This window comes from Doryrhamphus excisus, linkage group LG12 (genome assembly GCF_037039965.1).
Source record: "Doryrhamphus excisus strain RoL-2023G ecotype Guam linkage group LG12, RoL_Dexc_Guam_v1.1, whole genome shotgun sequence".
Lineage (NCBI taxonomy): Eukaryota > Metazoa > Chordata > Actinopteri > Syngnathiformes > Syngnathidae > Doryrhamphus > Doryrhamphus excisus.
The window spans coordinates 473,221-499,967 of NC_136368.1; the positions used below are offsets into that span (position 1 = coordinate 473,221).

Here is a 26,747-nt window from a genome sequence, read left to right on the forward strand (position 1 = left end):
GCTTGTAGTGCCTTATGAAGCCAAAGCGGATCACTGCCTAACAAGTTAGTTATATATAGTTATAGTTATAAGTTAGTTCGCGTCAAGGCGCCCTTTCGAGCCCTCTGATTGGTGGCTCGTGGTTTGGCGTTGCCAGGTGACCATAGAAGACTTCTATTAATAGTGTTATGAATTCAATTATTTTCATTACATTTCAACATAAACAATAGACACAAAAAATGTAACTGAATAAAAAATTTCAATATGAAATAAAAATTATTTAATAATAGAAATAATATAAATAGTAATAATGTAACTTATAAATTATATAATCGTACTTTTCAGAGAAAAAAAATGGTGATATGAGAATGAAGTTGTAAATTTACCTGAATGGAGTTGTCCATTTATGAGAAAAAAAGTTTTAAATTTACAAGAATAAAGGTGTATTTACAATTTTAAAAAAAAGTTGTGATATTATCCCCAAATTTCCAAGACTTAAGTCATACATGAAGTCACAAACTTACCAGTATAAAGTTGTACATCTATGAGAAAAGAATATGATATTCAGAGAATAGTCGTACATTTCCAAGAAAAAAAAGTTGTATATTGACAAGAATAAGGTCATAAACTTACAAGAATAAAACCATCCATGAATGAAATGTAGAAGAAGAAAGTGGTAAAAGTATGAGAATAAGATGTTAGTATGGAGGGGGGGGGTGTATTTAGATTAGCATGTCAAGTTAGCCCTTCCTGCTTCCACCTTCCTCACCCCGCCCTTTCCACGAACCCAAGGCCAAAGGTCACATATAGTCCTTTTTGTCTTTATTGTTGAAAATAATGTCCAAAACGGTGGAAGATGAGACTTGAATGAAAGGTTTGACCTATCAAAGTGTTTGGTGTTCTAGTGGGAGTCATGACGATGCCGTGGAAGCACGCCATGGGTCGTCACAGCAGTCCTCCTCCCACGATGACGACATCTCTGTGTGGGAATCCCCTTTCATCGTAGTAAACGTCCATCTTTCAAGGGAACTTCTACCCGACAGCAGAGAAGCAAAAAGGGACCCAAAAGCTGCAAAAGCTGGAATGTGCATGCCAGGCCACCGGTGGGCGCCGTCACTTTGGAATTACGCTTCAACGGCGGTTAAGAAGGTTCAAAAGTCACCCCGGAACAGACGCTGTTCCCCACAGCCACGGTGGGTGGGGGTGGGGCTAATGGAATGCGTGCGTGATTTCAATCCAAGGATGATCCATAAATACAAAACCAGCTGCAATTTTACTAACATAAATATTAAGACAAAAATAACATCATTTTAGTAGCATAAAAGTTGAAATATTACAGAAACAATCTCAGTTAAATTTAAAAAAGCAAAAAAGTCATTTTAAATATAATTAACAGAAAAGCTATCATGTTACAAGAATAAAGGCTAAATATTATTCTAAAAAAGGTCTCCATTTTAATAGAAGAAACTGATATCATCATGAGGAACGATAACCTCATTTTAGGAGCATGGAGTTGAAATACATATTATATATTATATTAAAATAATTGTTTATTTTGGGAAAATTTGGTTGAGGAAAAAGTTTGAATATTATGGGAATGAAGTCAAAATATGACAAAAATATTTTAAAAGAAAGGTCAAATGTATGGGAAAACTAAACTTGCAAGCATAAAGAACTTTTATGGACAGCATCAAGCGTGATGAACACACACACACACACACACACACACACACAGACACACAGATGGAAGCGTGCACGTGAGTCCCATGTGTGCAAACATAAAGTGATCCATTAATGGTTCCGCTGCTCTAAGCTGTGTTCTTATTTGCTCAGAGTGACTCAGCCAGGACGCTAAAAGCCTCTTTGCTTCCTGTCCCGTCACAGGAAGTGTTTGCACCCCCCCATGTACATGCTGCCATTGCTTTGATACTACTACTATTACTACTTCTACTACGACTACTACTACCATCACAAGGACTTTATTCCCATCATATTTGGACTTTTTCATATACATTTGAATGTTAGTACTTCCATAACACGCCGCAGGTCGTACTTTGGACTTTGTCTTTTTGTGTTTTGGAGATTTGTTATTATTTCTAAACGATTTTTAAACTTGTGCATTAATAATTTAATTCATGATTATCATTACAACCATTGTAATAATGACTACAAGTAACCTATTTGTTAATTGCTCATTTGTTTCAATTTCATGATTTTCCTTGAAAGTTGACAAATATTTGGGAACTAGAATATTTTTTCTTGCTGAAATAGCGTTTTAAAGGTGACAAAGTAAATACCGTCTAAGAGTGATTTACATTTCTTGTTTAAATATCTCATCTTAGAGGTCATATGACAAAAATTCCAATTTCCTTTTCGCAATGAAAACAAGTAGAATTTGACTTCATAATATTAATATCACAAGGAAAACTATGATTGTGCGTACTGCGTACACATGAGATGATATACTACTTCTTAAATTAGAAGTACATCTGATATTATCGCCAAAATGATATGGAGTATCATTTGGAGTATCTTTCATCATTTGGAGTATCTCCCGCAGTAAAAGTACTTGTAGGACAGCCTGCTGACACGTAAGCTGCTCGGGACTAGTTTGCGGTGTTGTGTAACGTCAGCGTGGGAAAGTCGGGCGCCAACACACCTGCACGTCATTCGGTGCCGATGGGCGGATGCGTGGACGGGGCGACGCCCCCACAAAAACCGCAAGCAGGACTTTTCCAGCAACCTTCTGGAAGCCCGTCCTCGCTGTGCTCCTTCCTCCCCCCCGCCTCGCCGGCTTCTGTGTGAGAAGCACAGGTGGTTAAGGGGCGGATCATGTGGTCCACAAACAAACCAAGGTCAGGCGTGAGGCGTCCCGCTCGCTTGTAGCAACATCTTTATTCAATCCTATTTACACTCACTTCGCTTTGTAGTCCGGTAAAAATACAAACACTGCCCACGCGGCTCCTGGATCGCTGGCACCTGGATGGGTGGGAACCCCCCCAGCATGAGGAGGGACGACGGGGGACCGGGAGGGGGGTAGGGGGTGTCACCAACTGAGCCTTTTGTGAAATGAGACCACTTTTCAGTGGAATTGAAAACAGTGGAACAACGTACTCCCCCCCCCCCCCCCCCGTGATCCCTGTCGTCACAGTCCAATGAAACGCAAGTATGTCCAACCAACCCCCCCTCCAAAAAAAAAAAAAAAAAAAAATTCCAGATGAAGTTTGGCGGCCAAGACCTAGCTAGCATCGGTCAGTTTCGCACAACATACCCGCCTAGCTTAGCATCCCGGCCGCCATTTTTCATCTGTCAAACTTCACAGCTTTCCAAAAGGCTCGATTACCAAATACCAAATACCAAATAATCCTGGCACAATTGTGGAGTTGTGGAATAATTTAGTGCAATTTCCTTCTCATCTGTTATTGTCAAACATCGGCAGAAACCAAGTACTCTTCGTAAAGATAATACTCATCCAACATGGAACACAGCCACCAAATCCAGGCTGGGACCAGTTTGATCCACCAACGACTTATCCGATCAGTCACTTAAGTAGTCCGACCAATGACTGATGATCAATGGTTTACGCGGGCGTAAATAATAATCCGACTGTTATCCGATCAATCACGTAAGTCGTCGTAAAAAAAAACTTGTCTGATGTTTATCCGATCAATTGAAGTAGTCGTAAGTAAATCCAATCTATTTAATTAGTCGTAAATGAAGACTGATCCGGCGTTTATCCGATCAATGACTTAAGTAGTCATCCAACTTTTATCACATCGATGATTTCAGGAGTCAAAAATGACAACCCGTTCATTTTTTATCGGATCAAAGATTTAAGTAGTCAGAAAAAAAGATTTGTCCGACTTTTATCCGGTTAATTGAAGTAGTCATACGTAACGACTTTTACGTCGGATTTGGGTGGCGGTAAGTGATGAAAGCTGACGTGTTCCCGAGGTAAAAAGGTAAAAAGGTGAGTGGGTAGGTTCCAGTTGCCACAAGAGGGTGATGAAATCTACCAGGGCGTTGGTGCCGACTTGAAGGCACCGCATGACCTCCTTCATGGGCTCAGCGGGACCTCGGCTTTTTGGAGACGTTGACAAAGCTGTTTGCTTTTTGCTGGGATGGGACAGCCCACCCCAAACAGGACCCGGGACCGGCCCCCAACTCCAGGTCGGGATATTTCAACGGAATACAACCATGGGGCAAAGGCGTCGGCTTATGTGACAACATTTTGGGTTCTTTCCGACAAAGTGGCGTTGGGGGAAAAAAGCCAACCAAAAGCAAAGCAGCCATGGCGGCGTCTACGAAGGCGCCAAAACAAGGACGCTGGGACTTTACACTCGTTACCCGTTCTTACCCACAATCCTTATGTGACGCTGGCCCGGGATGGAAAATAACGCTAGCCGTGTTGGCGCACGGTCCAGTGGCGGGAAGCCAAGCAGACCAAAAGCGTCTCCGTAGATTTACTTCATTTCAGAAACACGGAAAGTCCAAAGCTAAAAGCCCCAGGATGACAAAAAGCAGCATCCAACGAGCGTAGCAGCACAAAGCTCGGGGGGGTTGGAGGGGGGTCTTAAGAACTGGTCCACTTAGAATGATCCACGAGGGGACACGGCAGCAGCTTAGGCACCGCCCCTGGGTTTGTGGCGGGAGCAGGGAGTCAAAAATCCCACCGGAAGTTCCAACAAAAAGTACATGTTCCGCCCCCCCCTGGAGCAAAGGTCTCTCCAGGACGACGGGAAAGCGTTCCAGGGAGTTCTCGGCCACTCTGTGGTCCATGTCCGATGGTCCAGTGCTGATGAAGGGGTGAGGGGGAGGACGGGAGCGGGCCCCGCCCCGCCCTTTTACTGCTGGGCCGCCTCGCTGCCCGGCAAGGTGATGTTGCCCAGGTGCAGGACGGGAAGCGGGTGGGCCTCCGTGTTGAAGACCCAGCTTTCAAAAGACATCAGGTCGTCGTTGGAGAAGAGCAGGTACAGATACCTGGACACCAAGGAAGACCACACAACCGGGACACATTGGATCAGGTAGAACTGTTATTTTAAAACATGCAATGTAAGAAACTAATATTTTTAATATGTTATATTATAAAAATCTAATAATAATAATAATAATCTATAATCTAATATTATAATCATACTAACATATGCTTTCTCATCTCAGGAGATGAGATGATACGTGGGAGTCGATGAGAAGGAGATAAGACGAGATAATAGTTCATCTTATCTCATTGGACAAGATGACAATTTAGGGGAAATACTCAGACCTGCCAGCAGAGGGAGGCAGAGGACGCACTGCATGCCGGCAGTCAAACCACTGATATTTCTCCTCCTCTGAAGGTATTACCTTCATTCCGTTGCTATTTCAGTCACGTTCATTATTTGTTCTCTTTATTTAGCATTTCATACCGCTACGATGGAATTTACCAACGTTTATCTCGTCTTAGTTTATCTCATCAAGATGACATTTTTTAGGGAAAATGCTCAGACCTGCCAGCAGAGGGAGGCAGAGGACGCACTGCAAGGCAAGGCTCATCAACGTGACAGAAAATCCACGTACGTCCCTCATTGAAGTGCTTTATGTAAGCAGGTTCGAATATGTCAATAAAACGCCGACATCTTGGTTTTCTAAATGTAAAAAATATTTGAAAAGTGCTTCTGAAAGTGTAAAAAAAGCTAATTTTGTCTCCTTAATCATACCTTTTTGCTGTTTTTTGACCTTTCATTGGGTACATTTTATCTTGCAATATTTGGTCCTCAATGTCAAAAACCTGACTTTTATGTCATAATATTTTTGTACCATTTTTCTAAAATGTCATTTTTTTGATTCATGAATGAATACTCAATGATTATTGAAACCTTTTTAAAAATGACATATTTCAATGTTTCGTATTAACTTTACTTTTTCATAATTTTCTCGTATTATGACTTCATTCTCCTAATATTTTGTCCGAGTATGTAAGCTGTATGCATATAAGCGTAGTGTACGTATAGCTTATATAGTGTACGCTATCTTAGCATTGTATATAAGCATAGTGTAGACTATGTAAGCTGTATGTATACAAGCATAGTGTACGTATAGCTTATATAGTGTACGCTATCTTAGCATTGTATATAAGCATAGTGTAGACTATGTAAGCTGTATGTATATAAGCGTAGTGTACGTATAGCTTCCAAGGCGTGCTTGGATCACGCCGGCTTACTTGAGCGTCTCGGCCAGGAAGAAGCTCTGCTGCACGTCGTCGTACGTCGGGCTGGAGGAGTAGACGTCCTTGACCCCCGAGAAGCCACCGCTCACCCTGCAGTACTTATCTATGGCCTGCAGGGGCAGCAGAGAGGCGCTGTGGTACATGTGGGAAGCACGTCTTGGAGGCGTGTACGGGGCGGGGCGTACCTGTGCCGCTTCCCAGCCCCACTGCCGGTACTTTGGGTCATGGGTGAACCTCCACATGTACCAGTACGTCTCGATGACCTCCGGCCGCAGGATGTAGTACTTCTCGTTCTGACGCACGGCCACCGCCTCCAGGCCACTGTCGAACTTGAAGGCCTCGGGGCCCAGCTTCACCACTAGATGGGGGATGAAGGGGGGGGGGTACATTTACAGCAACACACAAGAGGACACGCCTTATTTTCTCATGTCTACTATATTGGGTAATATGAGTGTTGAGGTGACTATAGGGGTGTTATTCCATTTCTAGAGGGCTCTAATAATGTTAAAAAGTGGTTTGAACACATTTTCCATGGTTTATTGTCTCTTCTTATGTCTACTATATTGGGTAATATGAGTGTTGAGGTGACTATAGGGGTGTTATTTCATTTCTAGAGGGCTCTAATAATGTTAAAAAGTGGTTTGAACACGTTTTCCATGGTTTATTGTCTCTTCTTATGTCTACTATATTGGGTAATATGAGTGTTGAGGTGACTATAGGGGTGTTATTCCATTTCTAGAGGGATCTAATAATGTTAAAAATGTGGTAGACAGTTTTCCATGCTTCACATATTACGGCCAAGTCATCCTAACATGTTACTACAACACCTTTACAGGTAAAAATGATTTATTTCATCAACTAGGTAAACACGGTGACCATGTGGCGGCAGACGGACACTGACCGACGCTCTTTTAGAACTTTACCCTTTATTCTAAGTCGCCCAGGATGATTGCGCAGCCCCATATCTTTGCCCCCCCCCTCACCTGTCCTGTCGTAGGATTCGTGGCAGGTGTGGGCGATCTCGGCGCCCAGCTGTAGCCAGTGCCCCGCCTTGTCGTCGGGCGAGCCGTCGGCGCCCAGGGCGAACATGCCGCCAGCGAAGCACGCCAGGTGACCCATCTTCCTTTCCAGGTGGCCGTTCTTCCACTCGCCGATGAAAGTCAGGCCGCCGTTGGACTTGCGTATCAGGTGGCGCTCGATGGCCTGCGAGATGGCACCCGGTATGAGAAATGCGGCCTGGCAGCCACTGGTCAACAGGCGGCGTACCTCGATGGCGTCGTCGTACGTCTTGCGGGCTTCTGTGTCCGTTTTGTCCGACATGAGCCACGCCTTCAGCAGGTATTCGTAAAAACTGTCCCCCAGCCCTCCAACCGACGTGTGATCTGCGGGGAGGCCAAAAAGCTTTCATGATTTTTGATTATCAAACAAATTTGATTATAAGTCAGGAGAGCAGGTTAACAGGAGATTCGTTGAAATCTATCAGTGTGGAAAAGGACTCCAGCCAACCACAGTAAGAGCCATTATCCACAAATGGCAAAACATAGAACCTGCATGCTAACCACTAAATACTGCCATGGAAAAAACAACAAAAATGACATTTGACTGAAAAACGTATGAAAAGTAGAGAAGCATGGGGAGAGCGCAGACCTCCGCCAAGCACCATCAATGCCCTTCAGCTTCACGTCTCGTGTTGTTGGGCGTGCCCCACGAGGTGCGGTGTAATATATTTGTCAAAAGCGGCGTTAACGAGAGCCGACATTGAGGAGAGAGAAAACAGAGCGCCGGTGCGTGTCGGACGTGACGGCGTGAGACGTTAATGTCCTTGGGCGGGCTGCCAAATAGCGATCAATATGGTGAGAATCCTGTTTTGCTTCTCTTCCACGGCCCTACGCCTCCTTGCATTTGTTCTCATTGAGGACAATCAATCCTTTGGTAGAGATCTCCCCGGACCAGAACGTTCTGCCACGTGTGACGGTTTGGACGAGAGTATTTGAGCTAGTTAGCCGACCTTTACCAGCACTCTCAAAACAAATGTACTCACGTTGGCCCCAGCGGCCGGTGCGGGGGTTCAGGTAGTTTGGGTAGAGCCCGTTGGGACGGTCCATTTTGGCTAGCAGCTTTCGAATGTGCATCACCTGTAAAGTGGGGGGAAAATTGTGATTTATACCATAAATATGAGTCCTACATTTATTTGATCTAAAATAATGATACATTGTATTTGTATAGCGCTTTCCAAAATACTCAAAGACGCTTTACTATGACCAAAATAGAGTTGAGTAAAAAAAAATGAAAATACATTCATTCATAGCTAAAACCCCTGCTGGCAACTTGAAGTATTGCAGTTCCACGCCGTACCTTCTGGTAGTAGACGGGGTTTCCCGTCAGGTAGGTCAGGTGAACAAACTCCATGTGCAACGTTCCAAACTCGGCTAGGATGCTGCTGCCGGCAGACGCCCAGCCCCAATTCCGACCGACGCCGCTGGGGGTGAGGAAGAGAGGATGTTATGTCAATGTGGACCAGCTGAGTGATGATGACGATGATGGCACCACACACCTCTTCAGGTTGACCATGGCCCAGGGGATCCCCGTGGGGGTGTTGAAGGCAGGGAGGAGCTTCTCGGCCAGCTGGACCGCCTTCAGCTTGAACATCTGCGGAATGATGCAAACGTTCCAAGATGGTGAACAATCATCAGGCGACATTTCTTTTTCAGCGCGTCTTCTTTACAACGCCGTATTAATCATCATCATCAAAAACTGAAAATCTGAAGTGAAAATATGAAGAAAAAAACAGTCAGTTTTACAACAATAACGTAACATTATGAGCAAAAATAATGTCATTTTAGTAGCATAAAGTTGAAATATTTTAAAAAATATATAAAACATTTAATATATTAAGAGAAACAAACAATTTTTGCAAAACTACATTGTAAAAAAAGTCCTAATGTTGTGAAAATAAAGGCAAAATATTATAACAAAAGTCAGAACTTTGAGAAGAAAATGTCCAAGTTGAGAAAAACACCAGCAGCAGAAATGAAAAAAAAACAGTTGTCATTTTATGAGAATTAAGTCAAAATAATAAGAGTAAGAAAAGGACGATAAGTAATTTATTATAAGCGACAGCTAAGAATGCACGTAATGGGACCCACCCATAAAGGTGCCAACATGGCTCCATCCCCATCATGTGACCTGCATATTAACCATTATTAGTAACATTGTTACACCCAAAAACTATATTGCTGGCGTACTGACGCCACACCGGCTAGCTTCACAACGCCTCAGGCCGCTAGCAAAAGGTAAGGCTACATACATATTTTTGGTTTTGATGGCAGGTGTCGGGTTCCTTTCCATGTGCTGTGGGAATCAATGCACCAGGAAGGAGGGTTAGCAAAGTGTATTAAAGGATGCTAATGATGACAACTGACGCTATACTCCACTTTACGGGAGTTGAAAGGGAAATCGGGAACAAACGCTCCTCCAGACAATTCATTATTCCATGTTAGCAAAACGTCTCGCCCCCCCACAAGAGAACGGCTGAAAATAGAACAGCTGAGTTTCTTCTCGTCCAAATGTGGGGCATCCACGAGAGAGGACGTGGATGGTGAAGGACGGCGCCAGCAGCTCCTCCTGAACGTGTGGGCTAATTTATGGTGAGATTATGCCGCCTTCCTGACTGGCGCTACATCAGAAGGCTCGTCCTCCTCTTGTCCTCCTCCTCTGCTTGTCATTCATGTTTTATGGTGGAGTCCTCACCGTGCCTCTCGCTCTTATCTCCAACAGGCAGCCCCTAAACCTCCTCGCCTCCATTGCGTCATTTGCACTCTGGCCCACAAACATATTGTCATCAACCAAGTTGAACATCGTAGATGATTTTACTGTGCAACACTCACCGTTCCTAAGGACAGGAAGTGGCTTTTCATCTGTCCACCCATCTCTTCATCTACTCATCCATCCTTCTCTTTATTTATTCTTCCATCCTTTCCATCTCTTCAACTACTAATCCATCCCTTCATCTAACCATATAGCCACCCATCCATCCTCTACAATCATCTACAATACATCCATCCATCCGCTCATCTTACCATACATCCACCCATCTCTTCACCCTTCCATCCTGCCACACATCTGCCCATCCATCCATCCATCCATCCATCCATCCATCCATCCCTTTCCTGTCGGGATGTGGAGGCGTACAAGGGGCCTGACGGTTTGAGTGTTTGACAAAGAGGAGTAGGAGTTAAAGACTTTCCCGGCGAGCCAAAGGATAGCAGCGTGTTGTCACCAGTCCCTGGACGACAGACAGCTAAGCTCTGTATCAAAGTGACGGGGAGGCGGGGTGGGGGCGGGGGGGCTTACGGAGAGAGAATACGAGGACGACGCACGGCAGTCAGGAGAACAAAATGTGCTAAGTCTAGACGGGTACGCTTCACATCACAACTGGTGGCAGGGAGGAAATAAAAAGGGATGCTAACTCGGAGCTATTTCCTGGTCTCTTTCCATCCATCTTTCCTGAAGCTGCCATCCGTCCTCTCACGCAGAAAACATTCCCTTTTGTTTCTCCCTCATCTTCAGCATCCTGTTCCCTCCATCGCCATCATTATCTCTGCTGCTCTTCTCCACCATCACCTTGCCCTTCCAGCCATCCCTCCACGAGGTGATTGTGATGCGGCGTCCTCGCCTGGCCGCCACGACCCCCCCCCCCCCACATCCCTGGACCACGAGGGCGCCAACCATACAGCAACAGAAGTTTTCCTACTGCATTTGTGAGTACTGACCTCCTGCCCGGAGAGGTAGTAGGCTGCCAGAAGGCCTCCGATAAAGCGGATGTTGACCTCAAACACGGACACCTCGGCATTCTGGGAAAATAGAAAAACAGGAAGAATGTATATATAATACTACTTGACTTTTATAATATAATATAAATGAAATGTATAATATATGATATATAATAAAAAATGAATAAATATCAATACATATTTCTCTCTTATTTCAAATCTGCATGAAATGATCTGTAAGGGGGGGGGGGTAACCTTGTCACACCGCCCTCAGCAGAATAAACGTCCCGAGGGATTCCTGCCAGTCATACGCACCACGCTGAAGTCCAGGTTCTGCTCGATCCAGTCCTGTCCATCCTTGAACTCCTCGTGCAGGCCCATGATGTACAGGGTGTCCAAGGCGTCCACGATGGTCGCTCCGAGCTGGGAACTGCCTGCACGAGACGGACGGGGGGGGGGAGATTAGATTTGCTCCTCGGCTGCTTGTACACTTTGTCACCAATTAGTCTCACATAAACAAGCTGGCGCCTCGGAGACGAGCGGGTAGAAAAAGTGATAACAAGGTAACAAGGTTCCCCCGGACTCATTTGTGGGGGCTGCTGAGGTGTTTCCGAGAACTGCGATCCAAGCGATTGATCGGCCGGCCAATTATTACCATTATACGTGTATACCGTATACACTGTATGCATTATAGCCCACGCTAACGCTTCCCTTTCATTAACAAATGGAGGACGACTGTCTGAAAGAAGCATCAGGCCTTAATCATTCCAGCCATAAGAGCAGGGGTGTCCAAAGTGCAGCCCCGGGGGGCATTTGGTCCAGAGACATATAAATCTGTCCTTGGGATTGGGCGTTCAGGTTGAAAGAAGCCCTGGAACTACAAAACAACACCCCAAAAGTCACCCCAAAGTTTCTATTGTCCTTCTTTGCTTCAGGGTGGGGTCACAAACCAAGCTGGCAAGCTAACTCGTTAGCCTCTCTGATGTACTTAAATGCACTTAAGTCCATAAAGTTACTGATGCAGATATGGTCATAAGTCATAATAAGACATAATAGTCATAATAAGACATACTGTAGAATCCACTCCAAATAAGAGCATCTGGCTTCATGCAGGACCTGCAGCGTCATCATCCATAGAGACCTCTAGAACCTCTAAACCCCTCTAAAGATACAGGGGGGAGGACATGGCGGCTGCCGGAGCAGATTCTCTCTGCCGGAGCGGCTCGCTGCTCATTGCCCCCGTCTGTGGCTTTCATCGCCTGCACGTACGCTCCAGGCCATCATGGCGTCCATGGAGGCAAAGAGAGCATCGCTGGTCCCTTTGAGAGCAGACACCGACTGCAACGCAAGAGAAGGCAATGTGGGGGGCTTGCTTCTTTTCTACTTTTCTACTCCAACGAGGAAGCGCACGGGAGGGAAGGCGGCGACAAGCTGTCCCTGGACACACGCGTCGAGGGTGGAAAGAAGAAGTGCAGGCCAAAAAGCAGCAGGCGGATGGGGGGGGGGGGGGGGGGGGGGGGTGCTGATGAAGCCGTGGGAGGCGGCATGGAGGCGGTGGCGTGTGACCGCAGCCTTATGTCCCACTGAGGATGAGTGGGGGGGTCAGGCATGGCCACAACTTGGCAGTCATGAACTGAAGTTGGATCTACACACTTTGTGCTTCTAGTAGAGCAGCCATCATCACGGGAATGACGCACTGGCTTTGTCCGTTGTTGTCTTAAGCCATCCTCTTTTGGGTACCCATGATGAAAATACTAATTGATGTATCTGAAAAGGAGAAGTGAAGCAAAGAAGTGAAAACATGAACTACACCATTTTGTTTGGCTGTCCAATGGAATGGAATGGCATGGAATCCCAGGATGATTCCACATCCTCCTCCTCCTGACTTTATATCCGGCGTGACATTTTCAGGCTGATTTGCAACAGGGCCCGGTGGTGGCGATAAAGACGGCCAAGTGGAACGTCCCAGGACCATTCCTCCCAATCTGGCAGCAGATGGAAACATCTGTTTTTGGTTTGTCCTCAGAGGTTAAACGATGAACTGCCCCCCCCTTTTAAGGCCTTGAGCGGAGGGCTTGTCAGTGGCGTATCAATGGAAGGGGTGGATGCTACCAACCAGGGGTGGCATGTACTTGTGGGACGGCTTTTCTGTAAATAAGAAATATTCCATTTGGCGGCAGCATTATGCTCAATTGTCCTGCCTTCACTGCAGGCCAAGGTGGACCATAACAGCAAAGACGCCATCATCCTGTAGTTCCCTCTCCATCTCTGCATCACCAGCGACAGCCAAGCATGCAAAGACGCGACCTCGATGCTGAGAATAAAGCGAGCGGCGTGGCTGCGAGCCAGAGAGAGTGAGAACTACTCCACGGCGATCACAAGATCCACTTGAGCGCTGCAGAACCTCGGCTGTGAAGATGATACGCCGTCCACCCTCGGGAGGATTCAACTTCTGTCTATTGACTGAAACCAAAGCCTGTGTTTTTTCAGCGTGTTGTGGTTGAGGCCACTTCCCTCATCGGAAAGCGTAGTCGCTGGATCGCGGGGTTCAGGTTAAAGGTCGCCCTGCATGGATCCTTGACGCTGGAGATGCTCCACACTAAAAATCATTGTGCGGGTGTGGCTTTAATGTTGATCAGCTGTTTGTCTCCATAAAGTGTTATTGTGTACAGTATCCACGTTTGATTGCAATTCTTTTGTACTTCTTATCTCCACAATTAGGTCATTGGTTGGGGGAAAAGCCGTCTCTTCATGCAGTCAAGTCAGCTTGGTGCTTCCACACTTACTCACACATCCAACGTCGGGTCGGGGACAGTAAATTGCTCAAACACACGAGCACACGGACTTGTCGCCAGGTCATTCGTCCCAGCCGTGTGTCTAAAGACAAGCCCACGGCAGCGGCCATGTTGACTGATCTCTGTGTTGTGTTCTATTGTGGCTTTCTTCTTGTAGGGCTTACCAAAGATATTTGTAGAATGTCCTTTCTTGGCCAGGGGCTTCAGCTCGTTGTGACCCCAGCCGTACTGCCGGTAGCTGTCCCACGCGTGCTTGGTCATCTGCAAAGCGACAAAGCACATTATGGCGGCATCGTGAGACCCAGGACGAGTGTCCGCGTCTCCTCGGCAACTCCCTCCCTCCCTCCCTCCCTCCCTCCTCGGAGACGGCAGACAGCCAAGCTAATGAAGACAAAGGCCGGCGGACTCGTGGTGTTCTTGGCCTCCGTGATGGCCAGCCTTCACACACACACAGTTCACGTCATAAATCAAAGTAATAGAATCCGTGACGTGGACACATTATTACCTACCATCTATGTCGCCTGGATCTTTGATCAAATTTTAATTAGCCCGCATGCCAAGGACAAGGACGACAGCGCTGAACAACTTATTTAGGACCTTGGAATACTAATTGGGCCCTTGCCAGGGGAAGGAAAGGCTGACTCTCACGGTGACCTCTTACTATCAGTGCATAGTAAAAAGTCAGAATGAGCAAAAGAAAGTCGCCCCAGTCCAAAATGTGTCATGGAAAGGAAAAAAAAAGGAGTAGGCCTGTCAAGATAATCAATGAATCAATTAATCGTACAATAAGTCGATCATGGGGCTGCGCGGCGATCGGGTGGTTAGCGCACAGACCTCACAACTAGGAGATCCGATCAATCCCACCTTCGGCCATCTCTGTGTGGAGTTTGCATGTTCTCCCCGTGCATGCGTGGGTTTCCTCCCCCATTCCAAAAACATGCTAGGTTAATTGGGGACTCCAATGTGAGTGTGAATGGTTGTTTGTCTATATGTGCCCTGGGATTGGTTGACCAAACAGGCTGGATGACAAGAGAGTTCACTCTGAGCACCCGAGCACGTTGGTTCTATAGCAGAATGAACGCAGCGATTATGGGGCAAGGAGTGAACGCGCAGTCATTGGAATTCGGCGCTAACACCAAGGACGGCGCGTCGCCCTGTCGTTGATGAACAGCGAGTCAGCCGCCGTCGCCGCGCTTTAACGCGAGTTGCCAGCGAGACGTCTAACGGCGCCGTGACTTATCTTATCAGGCATACACGATTACAATGCACAGACACGGACCGGCGACAGGCGGTGAAATATTCATAAAGGAGCCGGCAGCTTAGAGCAAGGTCGTTACACCCCCCCCCCCCTTTGAGGAAAGCAAATAAATAAATAAATGAATGATTAGAGACCTCCTGACATGAAATAACACCCCATAGTCACCTTTACACTCCTATTACCCAATATGGCTGACATTGGAAAAATTGGGAATGACATTCGTTACTGTCTTGAAAATAACGGTTGGTATTTGTTGGGGGAATTACCGGCTAGCAATGAGACCATCGTCCCTACGGCGTCCCTCTGGCGGCCCTATAAGAAAGGCACATTGCCATCGACGTATCAGCCATGGATGCAGAGTGAAGAAAGGTTCTCCTCCCATTCTGTGTGGAAGTGGTAAGTTTGTGGCTTCTTACTTCTCAAGTTCAGAAGAAATACATTGGAGTTTTACTGGTTCGGCCACTAGCTAGCAAGTCACTGCACACATTTCGCAATCCAGAGTAAACAAGGACTGTAAAGGAAACTATAGGGGTGTTATTTCAAGTCTGTGGGACTCTAATAATGCTAAAAGCTATATTTAGAAAGTCATTGACTGGTTTTCTATCCTCTAACTGCAAAAATGGCGGCCGTGTGTGGAAGCGAATGTTTATATGGTTTATATGTTTATATGGTTCATGTTTTAAAAATCATGAAACCTATTCACACAGAAGCCACGCTGTTGTCATTCGTATTGGGTTTCCTTGGCGACCACGTGATTGTGCCGTAGCACCAATAATGTCACATGGTGTTGGATGCCCATTCTGGACTATGACAAAGTGCTCTCGGTTTTTATACGTCATGCTAGTGAGAATTGCCTCAGCTTTGAAATCCTTTGCCGTGGTGAGCGCGGGTATAAAATGAGCAATAAGTCTAAACTGCAGGAAAACCAAAAGACCATAAAGGTGAGTTATGAGCGGGAACGTCATCTGCAGATATTCCAGCGTGCGCCCGGAGAACGCCTCCATGTCTCCTTACGGTACCATACGTCTAGATAGCGGCACCATTTAGATCACACTTAAGGAGGCCCTGCTTCGGCCCATCGATTTATCCGCCCTTTACGGCCATGCTCCATTGATCTGCCAGGGAAACGCACGTCTTCACTCGCTCCGGCGGCAGCCGCAAATCTGCGGTCGTTTGCGCTTGGCTCGGCGGCCACGACCGTCAGCTCGAGCAGGAAGTCAAGCCAAACGGTTGTCTTCTCTCTTTTCCCCATCAGCGGCGAGCGCAGCCATCAATCCAAGGCAGCCTGCGTCATTCCTAGCATCAACGTTGTTACGGAAGTAATAATGATGGGAATTTAGAACGACTTAAAGATGGCTGGCATGCTGACACACGGGCCGATCCATACAAGCCTCCCTAGACCGCAAAGTCTCGTGTGCTTAACTGGCAGTGCAACGCTATGTGAACAGGAAGTAGCCTTCAGCGCTCTCTCAATGGTTATTACAAAAGGGACATTTGGAGGCGGAGGTAGGCCCCCGTGCGAGCCGCTCGTGTTCGAGAGACAATCGCATGATATGAGGGAATTATGCATGGAGTGAAGTTGGCTGCTGACACGAGATATCGCCATCTGTATTTTGCATCGTGGCCGTGGTCTTCAACAAAAGCTGGCAACAAGACGGAGGAGACGACTCCAATGTAGTCACACAGATGACCGCCGCGAATATTTCCAAAATTCCAATCAAATCCGATGACCTTCAATTGCCGTTGCAAACAGGAAGTCAAATTGCAACTCAAATTCACATTGAAGGAAGCAGTAAGTGACCATAGGGGTGTTAGTTCATGTCTGCGGGGCTCTAATAAGGTTCAAATTGCTATGCTCCAACTCGAATTTATTCTGTTTGTCAATAGTGGATCTGACATTGTCAAAACTGACTAATTATTTAATTAGCCATGATAAACAAGAGACCCTGTTAGGCATTGTTTTGCCAAAATTTAGCATCTCAACAGGAGGCTGCCCACAGCCACAGCTGTTAACGTCAATGTTTTTGGCCTGCCGATACAATTATAGTCGGGATAATCCGGGATGAAATGGGAGTGCCATGCGGTCTTGCGCCAACAGAAACCAGCACTAAAATATGGCTGACTACTAAGAAAGGGCTTCAGGGCAGACTAAATCTCTCACTCATTGAAGTAACGCAAGAGTTGCATCACGGACCAAGCAAGCGTCTCACCTCTCGAATCTTGTCGCGTTTCTCCTTGACGTCGGGCTCCAGGGGCTCGCCGTCTCCGACGCCCACCACCTTGGGCATGGGCACGGGCGGCAGAGGCTTCGGCCCCGGCTCCTTCTTCTTCAGGTCCTCCACCACCTTACTCTTCTCCGTCTGGATCTCGGCCTGGATCTCCTCGCGCGACTTCCGCAGCTTCTCCTTGGCCTCCTGCAGCGCTCGCTCGTGGTCCGCGCGGATCTTGTTCCGGAGGCTCTCCTCATCCTCCCTGTGCCGGGCAGAAGGAGACCGAGTTTAGACGATTCCGGCCCAATTAGCAGAGGCTAAAGCAACAAAAAGGTATGTTAGCATGAATTGGTGCTCTCAGTCCTCGGCTAATGTAAGCATGTGAGCATGAATGCTTGTCTATGGGACCTGCCATTGGCTGGCCACCAGTCCAGGGTGGAGCTAGGCATAATCAATAACAAATTTAGTTTATGTTAACAAACATGACCTCTGGTTTAGCCAACCGGAGTCTCTACTGTCGTCTGCAGAGACTTAGGACTGCACTGCATCGCGCCGGAAGCCATGTGGGAGGTTTTTATTTTGATCAAACAAACAGCGTTTTGCATGTGAAGCAGTACATTAGGCGCCGACAATAAAAGCGGGGCAAATTAAGCCCAAAAATGATTTTTAATCTGCCTGTGAATGGCCACGACTGCTCCGCGTTGCAGATACGCTGTACAGAGGAGCTTCACGGAAGCGACTTCGGCGTGGAAATTGCGTGCTGCGTAAATACGGATGCGCTTGAATCCCACACCTCCCCTACAGTATGTGTTCATGTTTGCGCTCAGGGGCTGTCATTAGGCTTCCCCCGGTGACCGCAATCTTGCAATTTGTGCGTCTGAATGGTTTGTGCATCTCTGCTTGCCACGCACTGCCCTCAGCAGCATGCATTTAAATGTGATATTTAGATGGCAGATGACTGCTAATGTGTGTGAGGGGGGGAGAGAGGGAAGGGAAGAGAAGAGAGAGAGAGAGAGAGACAGAATGAGAGACAGAGGGAGATGGAGGGAGATAGAGAGACAGAGAGAGAGAGACAGAGAGAGACAGACAAGGGGCGACAGAGCGAGGGAGAGAGATAGAGAGAGACAGAAGGAGAGAGACAGGGAGAGAGAGGGATAGAGAGAGAGAGAGACAGAGGGAGAGGGGGAGAGAGAGAGACACAGAGGAAGAGGGGGAGAGAGAGAAAGAGACAGAGAGAGAGAGAGAGAGAGAGGGGTGGAGAGAGAGAAGGGTGGAGAGAGAGAGACAGAGAGAGAGAGAGAGACGGGGAGACAGAGAGACAGACAGAGAAAGAGAGGGAGAGAGAGAGAGAGAGAGAGAGATAGAGCGAGAGAGAGATAGATCCAAGACAGCTTGCATGAAAACAACAATAAAGACTATGAGTCTTAATAGGTGCTGATTGTGATGCACATGATGCCCGGTCAGCAGGTTGTCATGGAAACAGCCCCACCATCATGCAAATGACACAAGAAGTGTCAAAGCACCACCAACTGGTAGAGTAGCACCTGTCCCACCCTTTCCAGGACATCTGCCATAACCTAGCATCACCTGGGCGGCCATCCAGATCATATCCATGTTCTCCCATCTTTGTTCTCCTGTCTTTGTTCCACATGATGTCAACAACGACGCCCACACGTAGTTAGGGATGGCTTTAGTAATGTCATACGTGATTAAAAGATGCCGGAGCGTGGGCCGGAGCTTTTTGTGCATCAATGTAAACATCCTCCTCCTCATCCCAACGCGTGGCGCCAACGAGGGATGGCAACGAGGGGCCGTGTCCTCCATCTAGGACTGAGGACCCCCCTAACATTTAACTTCATCTCCTGCACTGGATACCGAAAATCATGTCATGTCAGACTCCGGCTAAATATTCATTGTCCATCACTCCCGTGCCTTCCTCACAAGTGCTGAAATTGAAAACCCCTAGCAAGCCAGCACTAGCCACGTTGCCATGACAACACAGCTCGGACTGCCCAACAAAAAGAAAGGCAGGTGTGTGAATGGAATGGGAAATGATATGCTATAATCCTCATGATATTACAAGTTGACTCATGAAAATTGGACAATTTCTCTCATTAGAGTACGACGTCATCCTCGTAAAATTGCAGCTGTTTGTTTTCCATTTCTGCTGGGGGGGTGGGGGGGCAGCTATTTCAACTTTGGTCTTGTACATTTGCTTTTTGTTGTTATGAATGTATTACCCTAATATTTTGACATGTTTTCCGCAACCCAATATTCCGAAAATTACATAGTTTGGTTTGCTTCTTATAATATTACAGCTTTAAGAAAAAACTGCCCAACACCTTAGCTAGCTAGATAGCTTGCTAATGCAACAAGGAAAAAAACCATCCACCCTCAGCAAACGCTGTGCTCTGTTTTCATTGGCCAATTTGAGGATTCCATCCAGGAACGCTAGCTTCATTAGCTGCAGATGCTTGCGTTCATGTGCTTTATTTATATTGGCGATGAAGGTGCACTAAGGTGACGGATGTCCGACACGCGCGTTATTAACTTGTGGGTATATTTCCCCTGCAGGAAATGTCACCAGCTGCGGTAGATTTGTGCTAATACGGCGAGGCCTCCAGACGCAGACCTGGATCCAATCGCCACCTGCTGACGCGCGGACAAAGGCCTCCCACCGCGTTGAGGAAAACATCAAAGCATGTCGGGAGTCACCGCAAGGACGCTCAGTTTTCATTCCACCTACAATGCTTTGCTGTCGGAAGCAGAAGTCGCCTATAAATGAAAAGATGTGGCTTGTGTTCCGAAAGGACAAATCTTGCAGGGCTCACGTCCTTATCTCATGTCTTGTCCTTTTCTTCTCCAATGATATGTCAAATAAATAACGTCAACATCATTTCCATCCATTAGGCGTCTGCGGGCCGACTGGTTCATGAGCAAGCTGGACTGCCTGCTGATAAATTGTCCTTCCCTCAGTCCTGTGATCCATAATTGACACCACAAGCAGCAAGTAGCATCACTTTAATATGACACTACAGGAAGTGCTGCTAAAACTACACAAACAGCAGAGGTGCTGCTCCTTCATTAGCGCGGAGCCAAACGCAGCCTTGCCCAGACTGCTGTCTTGCAGGCGCTCCTGCGCGATGACTGCACTTGACGTTCGGCTCGTGTCAAAGAGCTTCCCTCGCACCGCTGACGACGGCGCGAGCTCGTCACGCTCCTCCGGCCACGCGTGACGCCATGCGGGAGCGAGCACGGCTAGCGGGAAACGTGCACCGCCCGAGATTTATGTCAGCTCGTTGCAGATGAAGCACAAAATGATAGCTAAGATCACGTTAAACGTGATAAGTACGAGCGTGTCGGGCCTTCAACTGGGAGCCTGGGGGGGGGGGGGGATTTATGGCCGCCCAGGCAGTTACAGCGACGCTAACAATAACTGGCAAAGCAGTAACGGCTGACACCGGGCTGTTTGGATCCACACTCGTGCTCGCTGTGGGAAAAGTGGGGAACGCTTACTTACTGAGGGATTACTTCACCCCAAGGAACCAAAAATGACAACCTCTATGAAAGCGACAGACGGGAACCTGACTAGCCTGCACAAAAGGGAAGTACAAAGCTCCTGAATGCTCCGTTTCACAAGCATTTGCATGACAGCGTGTCTTAGCAATACCCAAAGTCAGTCAGTCAGTGTACAGCTTGTATGACAACACAGCCACTATCGGTGCTCCCCATAGCTTCATTCATTTGTGGCGGCCCGTCACAAATAATAATAATAATAATACATCAACACATTATAACGGGACTATACTATATGTGAATAGAGCAGATGATGGCATCATCACTCTGCTTCTTAACACAACTGCTCTTCCAGAGAATAAGAAGACGTTGCAAGAGGGACCAATCTAGCAACTTTCCAGCGGCTATATTTTAGCCCAGCCCGTGAGACGATGCTGTTGTGACCAATGACCTTAAAGGCACCATCAGCTTTTACTATGAAAAGCGGTTTTCCGTACTACTAGAATGTATGAGCAGGCTGTAGGATGATACCCAGGCACAAGCGAGCGCCTGTGACGTGAGGACCGATGGCTTTTGGGCTGAATAATTGAAAGGTTGAGGCGAGGTGGGAATAGTCTACTCCGACTGTGCTCTCCTGTCCTCTCCTTCGGCATCATCATTAGATGTGCCACATCTTTCCCACACAAAGGCAAGAGATGGTTATTTCTTGCGAGCGTACGTAGAAAAGACGAGGAAATAGCCTGGGGTGGGACGGCGATGGAGATAGTGGGACCTCTCAGAGGTTTGTCTCTGCTTTCCCGGAGCCGTTTGAAATGTTGCTGAGGGAATTCTATCACCGGTAATTAAGTCAGCCGGTAAATGAAGACAGTCTTTGTCCAGCCAGTCCTCACACTAAGTGGCTGTTGCTCGCTAAATTAGAGCTGCTAAAAGCGTCCCCACATGTGAAGAAGGCTGCGGTACCGCCCCAGGACCAGGGGTCGGCAACCTTTACTGGCAAAACACACATTTGCCCCCCCCCCCTTCTTCTTGAGAAAAATAGTCTGGAAATTCAAAACGTTCCCTCCCTCGCTACCTGAAACGTGCAGCAGAGTGAATTGGCAGCCTGTTGCTTTTAGCTGGCTGGCTAACGCTGCCTGCCCGACTTATCAATCAATGGACTTCCGTGGGCGCCAGCGGGAGCCATGACTACTTTACAGTGCTTATATATATACAGTCATGGACAATTGATTAGACCGCTCTCGGTTCTTCAGCTTAGTCAACCGTTTGAAAGTTACCCTTATTTGGACGAATATACCACTTCCTGTTTTGGCAGTACAACGCTATAGCTATGGATGGAAGAACTGAAGTGATTTGGTTATTAGGAAAACCATGGAAGCTCGGCTCTTCAATTCTAGGAGCTATTTGTCCCAACAAATGTACCGTTAGAACATTTAATAAAGCCCTGGTCACCGTGGCGAGTTTTCACTTAATCACAAAACCATCATCAAACGTACTCATTTGCTCACATGACGCCACGCGCCGTCTCCTTTGTGACCTTTGTATTTTTTGCAGTAGGTTGTTAAAACAGCAAAGCGCTCTTGTCACGTCGGGGCCCTTTGACTAGAAGTATTGCAGGAATGGCCACATCCCAAAACGTGATGCAACACCTACACAGTGGAGCTGGCGGTACCAAGCGCCACAAAGGGGGGAGGTGTTGTCCTGCAGGACTGCTAGATAAACCAGGCCACACCCGTGTCAGCTTACGAGGTGTGTTGTGTTACGCCAAAAGGCCAGGGTGGTTACCTGTGTCTGTGCTCGTCGTGTCCCCCCTGCCCGTGTATGACCACCTGCCCCGAGGCGTGCTTGCCCTCCTTGGGCGAGTCGATGTGCGGGATGAGCACGTCCTCCAAGCCCAGGTCGAAGCGCTTGTGTTTGGAGTTGTCAGGCAGGAAGAAGAAGGCGCCGAAGCACAGCGTGATGAAGGCACTGAGGATGAGAAGGAGGATGAACTTCTCAGAGAGCCTCAAGGTGGCTCGGTGGTGCGGGAAGGAGGAGGCGCCCGGCGAAAGCGTGGGTATCCGGCGGCCCGACAGCGGCAGGAGCGCCGGCGTGGTCATGGCGAGGCTGCTGGGGGCGGGCTAGCGGTTGACGGCGGATGAGGGGGGCGGCGGAGCACCGCAGGTGTGGTTTGTGGCGGCGTGCTGCAGCTGGAGGGCTTTATTATCTCATGCTTGTGATGAGGACGCCGAAGAGCAACAGTGGCAGGGATCCCTCAGCGGAGGAGCGGCTGGTCAACCTGGGAGGAGTCATGGCCGTCCTGCAGGAACGACATAACACGGCCACGCGTTAGCTTGAACCGACACAATGAAACCATTGTGGCAAGAAAAAAAAAAACATTTTACACAGAATCCATGCTGAAACTAAAATGGGGAGTACAATTAAATTAAATCATAATTGTCATTTTCATCAGCTTCCGTGTATCGCCATGCCGCCCGCTCATGTTAGTAGAATTATTTTTCCCGGTGGCGGCCTTTCTCGTGTAAGCGGTAAAAGCCGATGCTGAATTACGGCGCAAACGTGGTGACAGCCTCACGCCATAGAGCATACGGCGTACATCAAGAGCAGCATACGCTTCCATGAGTGGCTTCTATCATCATGGGACATATCAGCCGTCACGACACAGACCATGCAACCTGAAGCTCAATGGTTATTAGGACCTTCTCAGCATTATTAGGGACCTCCATAAGTCATGTCATCAATTACATGTTTGGGGTCTACCACTTTTTAGGTCTAGAGAAGGACTTTCTTTCTTAGGTACATGTCAAAATTACATATTTTGAAGCTATTTTTGGATGACATAATAGACTTCTTGTTCTGAATGACATGGTTGTATTTCATTAGCTATTATTGGATGACATGATCATATTTTATTAGCTATACATGGATGGCATTATCAGGAGGCAAGGCTAGATGGAGTGGGACAGAGACAGTCGGACAGAGACAGAAGAAAAGTGACAGTCGGACAGAAGAAAAGTGACAGCCAGACAGAGACAATCGAAAAGTGACAGTCGGTCAGAGACAATCGAAAAGTGACAGTCAGACAGAGACAATCGAAAAGTGACAGTCAGACAGAGACGGTAGGACAGAGACAATCGAAAAGTGACAGTCAGACAGAGACGGTAGGACAGAGACAATCGAAAAGTGACAGTCAGACAGAGACGGTAGGACAGAGACAGAAGAAAAGTGACAGTCAGACAGACAGTCGAACAGAGACAGAAGAAAAGTGACAGTCAGACAGACAGTCGAACAGAGACAGAAGAAAAGTGACAGCCAGACAGAGACAGGACAGCGACAGTCGGTCAGAGACAATCGAAAAGTGACAGTCGGTCAGAGACAATCGAAAAGTGACAGTCGGTCAGAGACAATCGAAAAGTGACAGTCGGTCAGAGACAATCGAAAAGTGACAGTCAGACAGAGACAATCGAAAAGTGACAGTCAGACAGAGACGGTAGGACAGAGACAGAAGAAAAGTGACAGTCAGACAGACAGTCGAACAGAGACAGAAGAAAAGTGACAGTCAGACAGACAGTCGAACAGAGACAGAAGAAAAGTGACAGCCAGACAGAGACAGGACAGCGACAGTCGGTCAGAGACAATCGAAAAGTGACAGTCGGTCAGAGACAATCGAAAAGTGACAGTCGGTCAGAGACAATCGAAAAGTGACAGTCGGTCAGAGACAATCGAAAAGTGACAGTCAGACAGAGACAATCGAAAAGTGACAGTCAGACAGAGACGGTAGGACAGAGACAGAAGAAAAGTGACAGTCAGACAGACAGTCGAACAGAGACAGAAGAAAAGTGACAGTCAGACAGACAGTCGGTCAGAGACAGAAGAAAAGTGACATTCAGACAGAGACAATCGAAAAGTGACAGTCAGACAGAGACAATCGCATGGCAGACAAAACAAAGACCTTTGCAGTAGAGCCATGCCCCCCCCCAAAAAGACCCAAAGCCGTCTGCCTTTTATGACCTGTGACCTAGACTGTAGATTCCTTCAGTGTATGAAGTGTACCTAATGTTTGGTCTTAAAATGATGCCAATTTCCTGCATTGGCATCATTTAGGGCTCGCAGCAAACGTCCGTTAGGAAAATGTTATCCCAGAAACGCTGGAGGGGGGGTGCAAGGGTGCAAGGGTGCGAACATTAGCAGAATGTAGAAATCCGGAATCACTGAGGCGCAGCGAGGCAGCCCGGAAGCACCGTGACCGTGCATGCAAAGCTGGAGTCCGCTGGATGGGTGAAGGATGGCCGAAGGATGGCCGCGGCCACCATCATGCCACTTTTAACACGGCGTTGACAAGACACACACAAACACACACACGTCGTGCAGTGAAACGAAGAGGAATGTGGTGAAATAATTTCCATCCAGTGTTTGTGCTTGCCGACGTCTCCACACGACAAGTTCATTCTGCCATTCTGGTGTTTAGCGGATATCGAATGCTAGCTAGTTAGCCCGCTAGCAAGAGACAAGCAATGGCTGGCTGGAAAAAGAAAACACTTACTGGACGGATACTCGACGGGGAACATGGCGTGGGGAGGAAATGATATATCCACCGGGAGGTTTGTCTCTATGACATCTTCGTCGTGGGAGTAGAAGGCAAAGGCGGCGCCTCGTAGAGCCACCGTGGACCGATGGACTGGTTCCGTTAGCCGCTATCGCTAGGCTGCTAATACCAGCCTGCTAATGCTAGGCGGCTAACGCTCGTCTACCAATGATAGCGCTCCACCGACCGAGGCGGTCTTTAGGCGCTGCCGTGCCGCATCACCGTCGCTGTTCTTGGGGGCAAATCCACCTGTGTCCCGGCTCCCGAAGCAGTACCGAGTGGCCGCATCTTGCACGGTTTAGCCTCTTGATGAATACAAAAAAAGCCAACAATGGCTGACTCCCGTGCCTTTTAGAGCCCCGTCCGCGTCACTAGCTCCGAGAAGATGGGGCGAGGAAGTGGACAGCGTACGGCCGCTATTTGGGATCCCAGCGGCGGACTGATAAGACTGAAGCTCCCCAGCTGCTGCTCAACGTCAGCCGCTGGGTGGGCAGAGCCGAGCCGCGTCAGGGACACGGTGGCAATTCCAATACGGAAAATACACGAAATAAGGAAAAACATAATCAGATCATCATTCCACACCGCTGCGTCAAAACAGGCTTTTAAACATAAAACAGAAATTGTTTTCATGGTATAATATGTTAATGTAAATTCTACAGCTGAACAATTGATGCATACCTTTTTGGGTGTATTCTTACAATTGTACCTCGTTCCCTCCTTCCTAATTGGAACAGGCACATTTATTTTTAAAAAAATAACTTGTTGAAAATCAGAATTATCTTTGGGAAAAGGGTGGTATTACATAGCTAAAGATTTTTTTTATGAGAAAAACCAATAAAGAATGAATTAAAAAAGGGTTATGATAATCTATGAATAAAATAAAGACTCAAAATAGACTTAAAATATTTAAATAATAAAATTTATTATTGATGTTACTGAAGTCAGCTGGTGTAGGCTCCAGCATCCCTGCCACGCTGGTGAGGAAATGGTTGGGTTTACAAACCTTATTTTATCATAGTTACACTTCTTTATTACTGATGTTATTTCTGATTGGCAAAGGGCAGACGCTACGACACAAAAGTTATAAGCAGTAAGTGTCAAATGTGACACTTACTGCGAATGTGAGTTTTACTGTACTACAAAAGTCATTATTTTACTTCAAAATGTTTTTTTTATGTGATCCATTGTCTTTTTGAATAAAGAATACTGACAAAATACACACGCAAACATGACAACTCCACCAGAAATGTTGCCATTTTCCAAGCGGCGTTCAATGCAGCGTCGAGTGAGAGGAGCACACCATGCTCCTCCGTGTGTTCTTATCAGCATCTCCCGCCTTTATCAGACGCAACAGGAGGTGTGTTGGCAGGAAGGATACACTTCATCATATCAGCACACACGCCACAGAAAGCCTCCGGTATGATTTGCTC

The 26,747-nt window shown here is 47.2% G+C and overlaps 1 protein-coding gene across 1 annotated transcript; it reads right to left on the reverse strand.

Moving 5' to 3' along the window:
- Positions 1–3,892: 3,892 nt before the first annotated feature.
- On the reverse strand, positions 3,893–25,790 carry man1a2 (mannosidase, alpha, class 1A, member 2). The gene is made up of 14 exons (XM_058082545.2): positions 25,276–25,790; positions 22,518–23,031; positions 17,220–17,481; positions 13,916–14,012; positions 11,272–11,390; positions 10,957–11,037; positions 8,739–8,833; positions 8,540–8,663; positions 8,226–8,319; positions 7,451–7,566; positions 7,168–7,387; positions 6,370–6,542; positions 6,179–6,294; positions 3,893–4,959 (listed from the first exon to the last, which is right to left on the reverse strand). Exons 2-14 carry the CDS (start codon positions 22,829–22,831, stop codon positions 4,824–4,826), a joined length of 1,947 nt encoding a protein of 648 aa, XP_057938528.2. The 5' UTR covers positions 22,832–23,031; positions 25,276–25,790; the 3' UTR covers positions 3,893–4,823.
- Between the last annotated feature and the right edge of the window lie 957 nt (positions 25,791–26,747).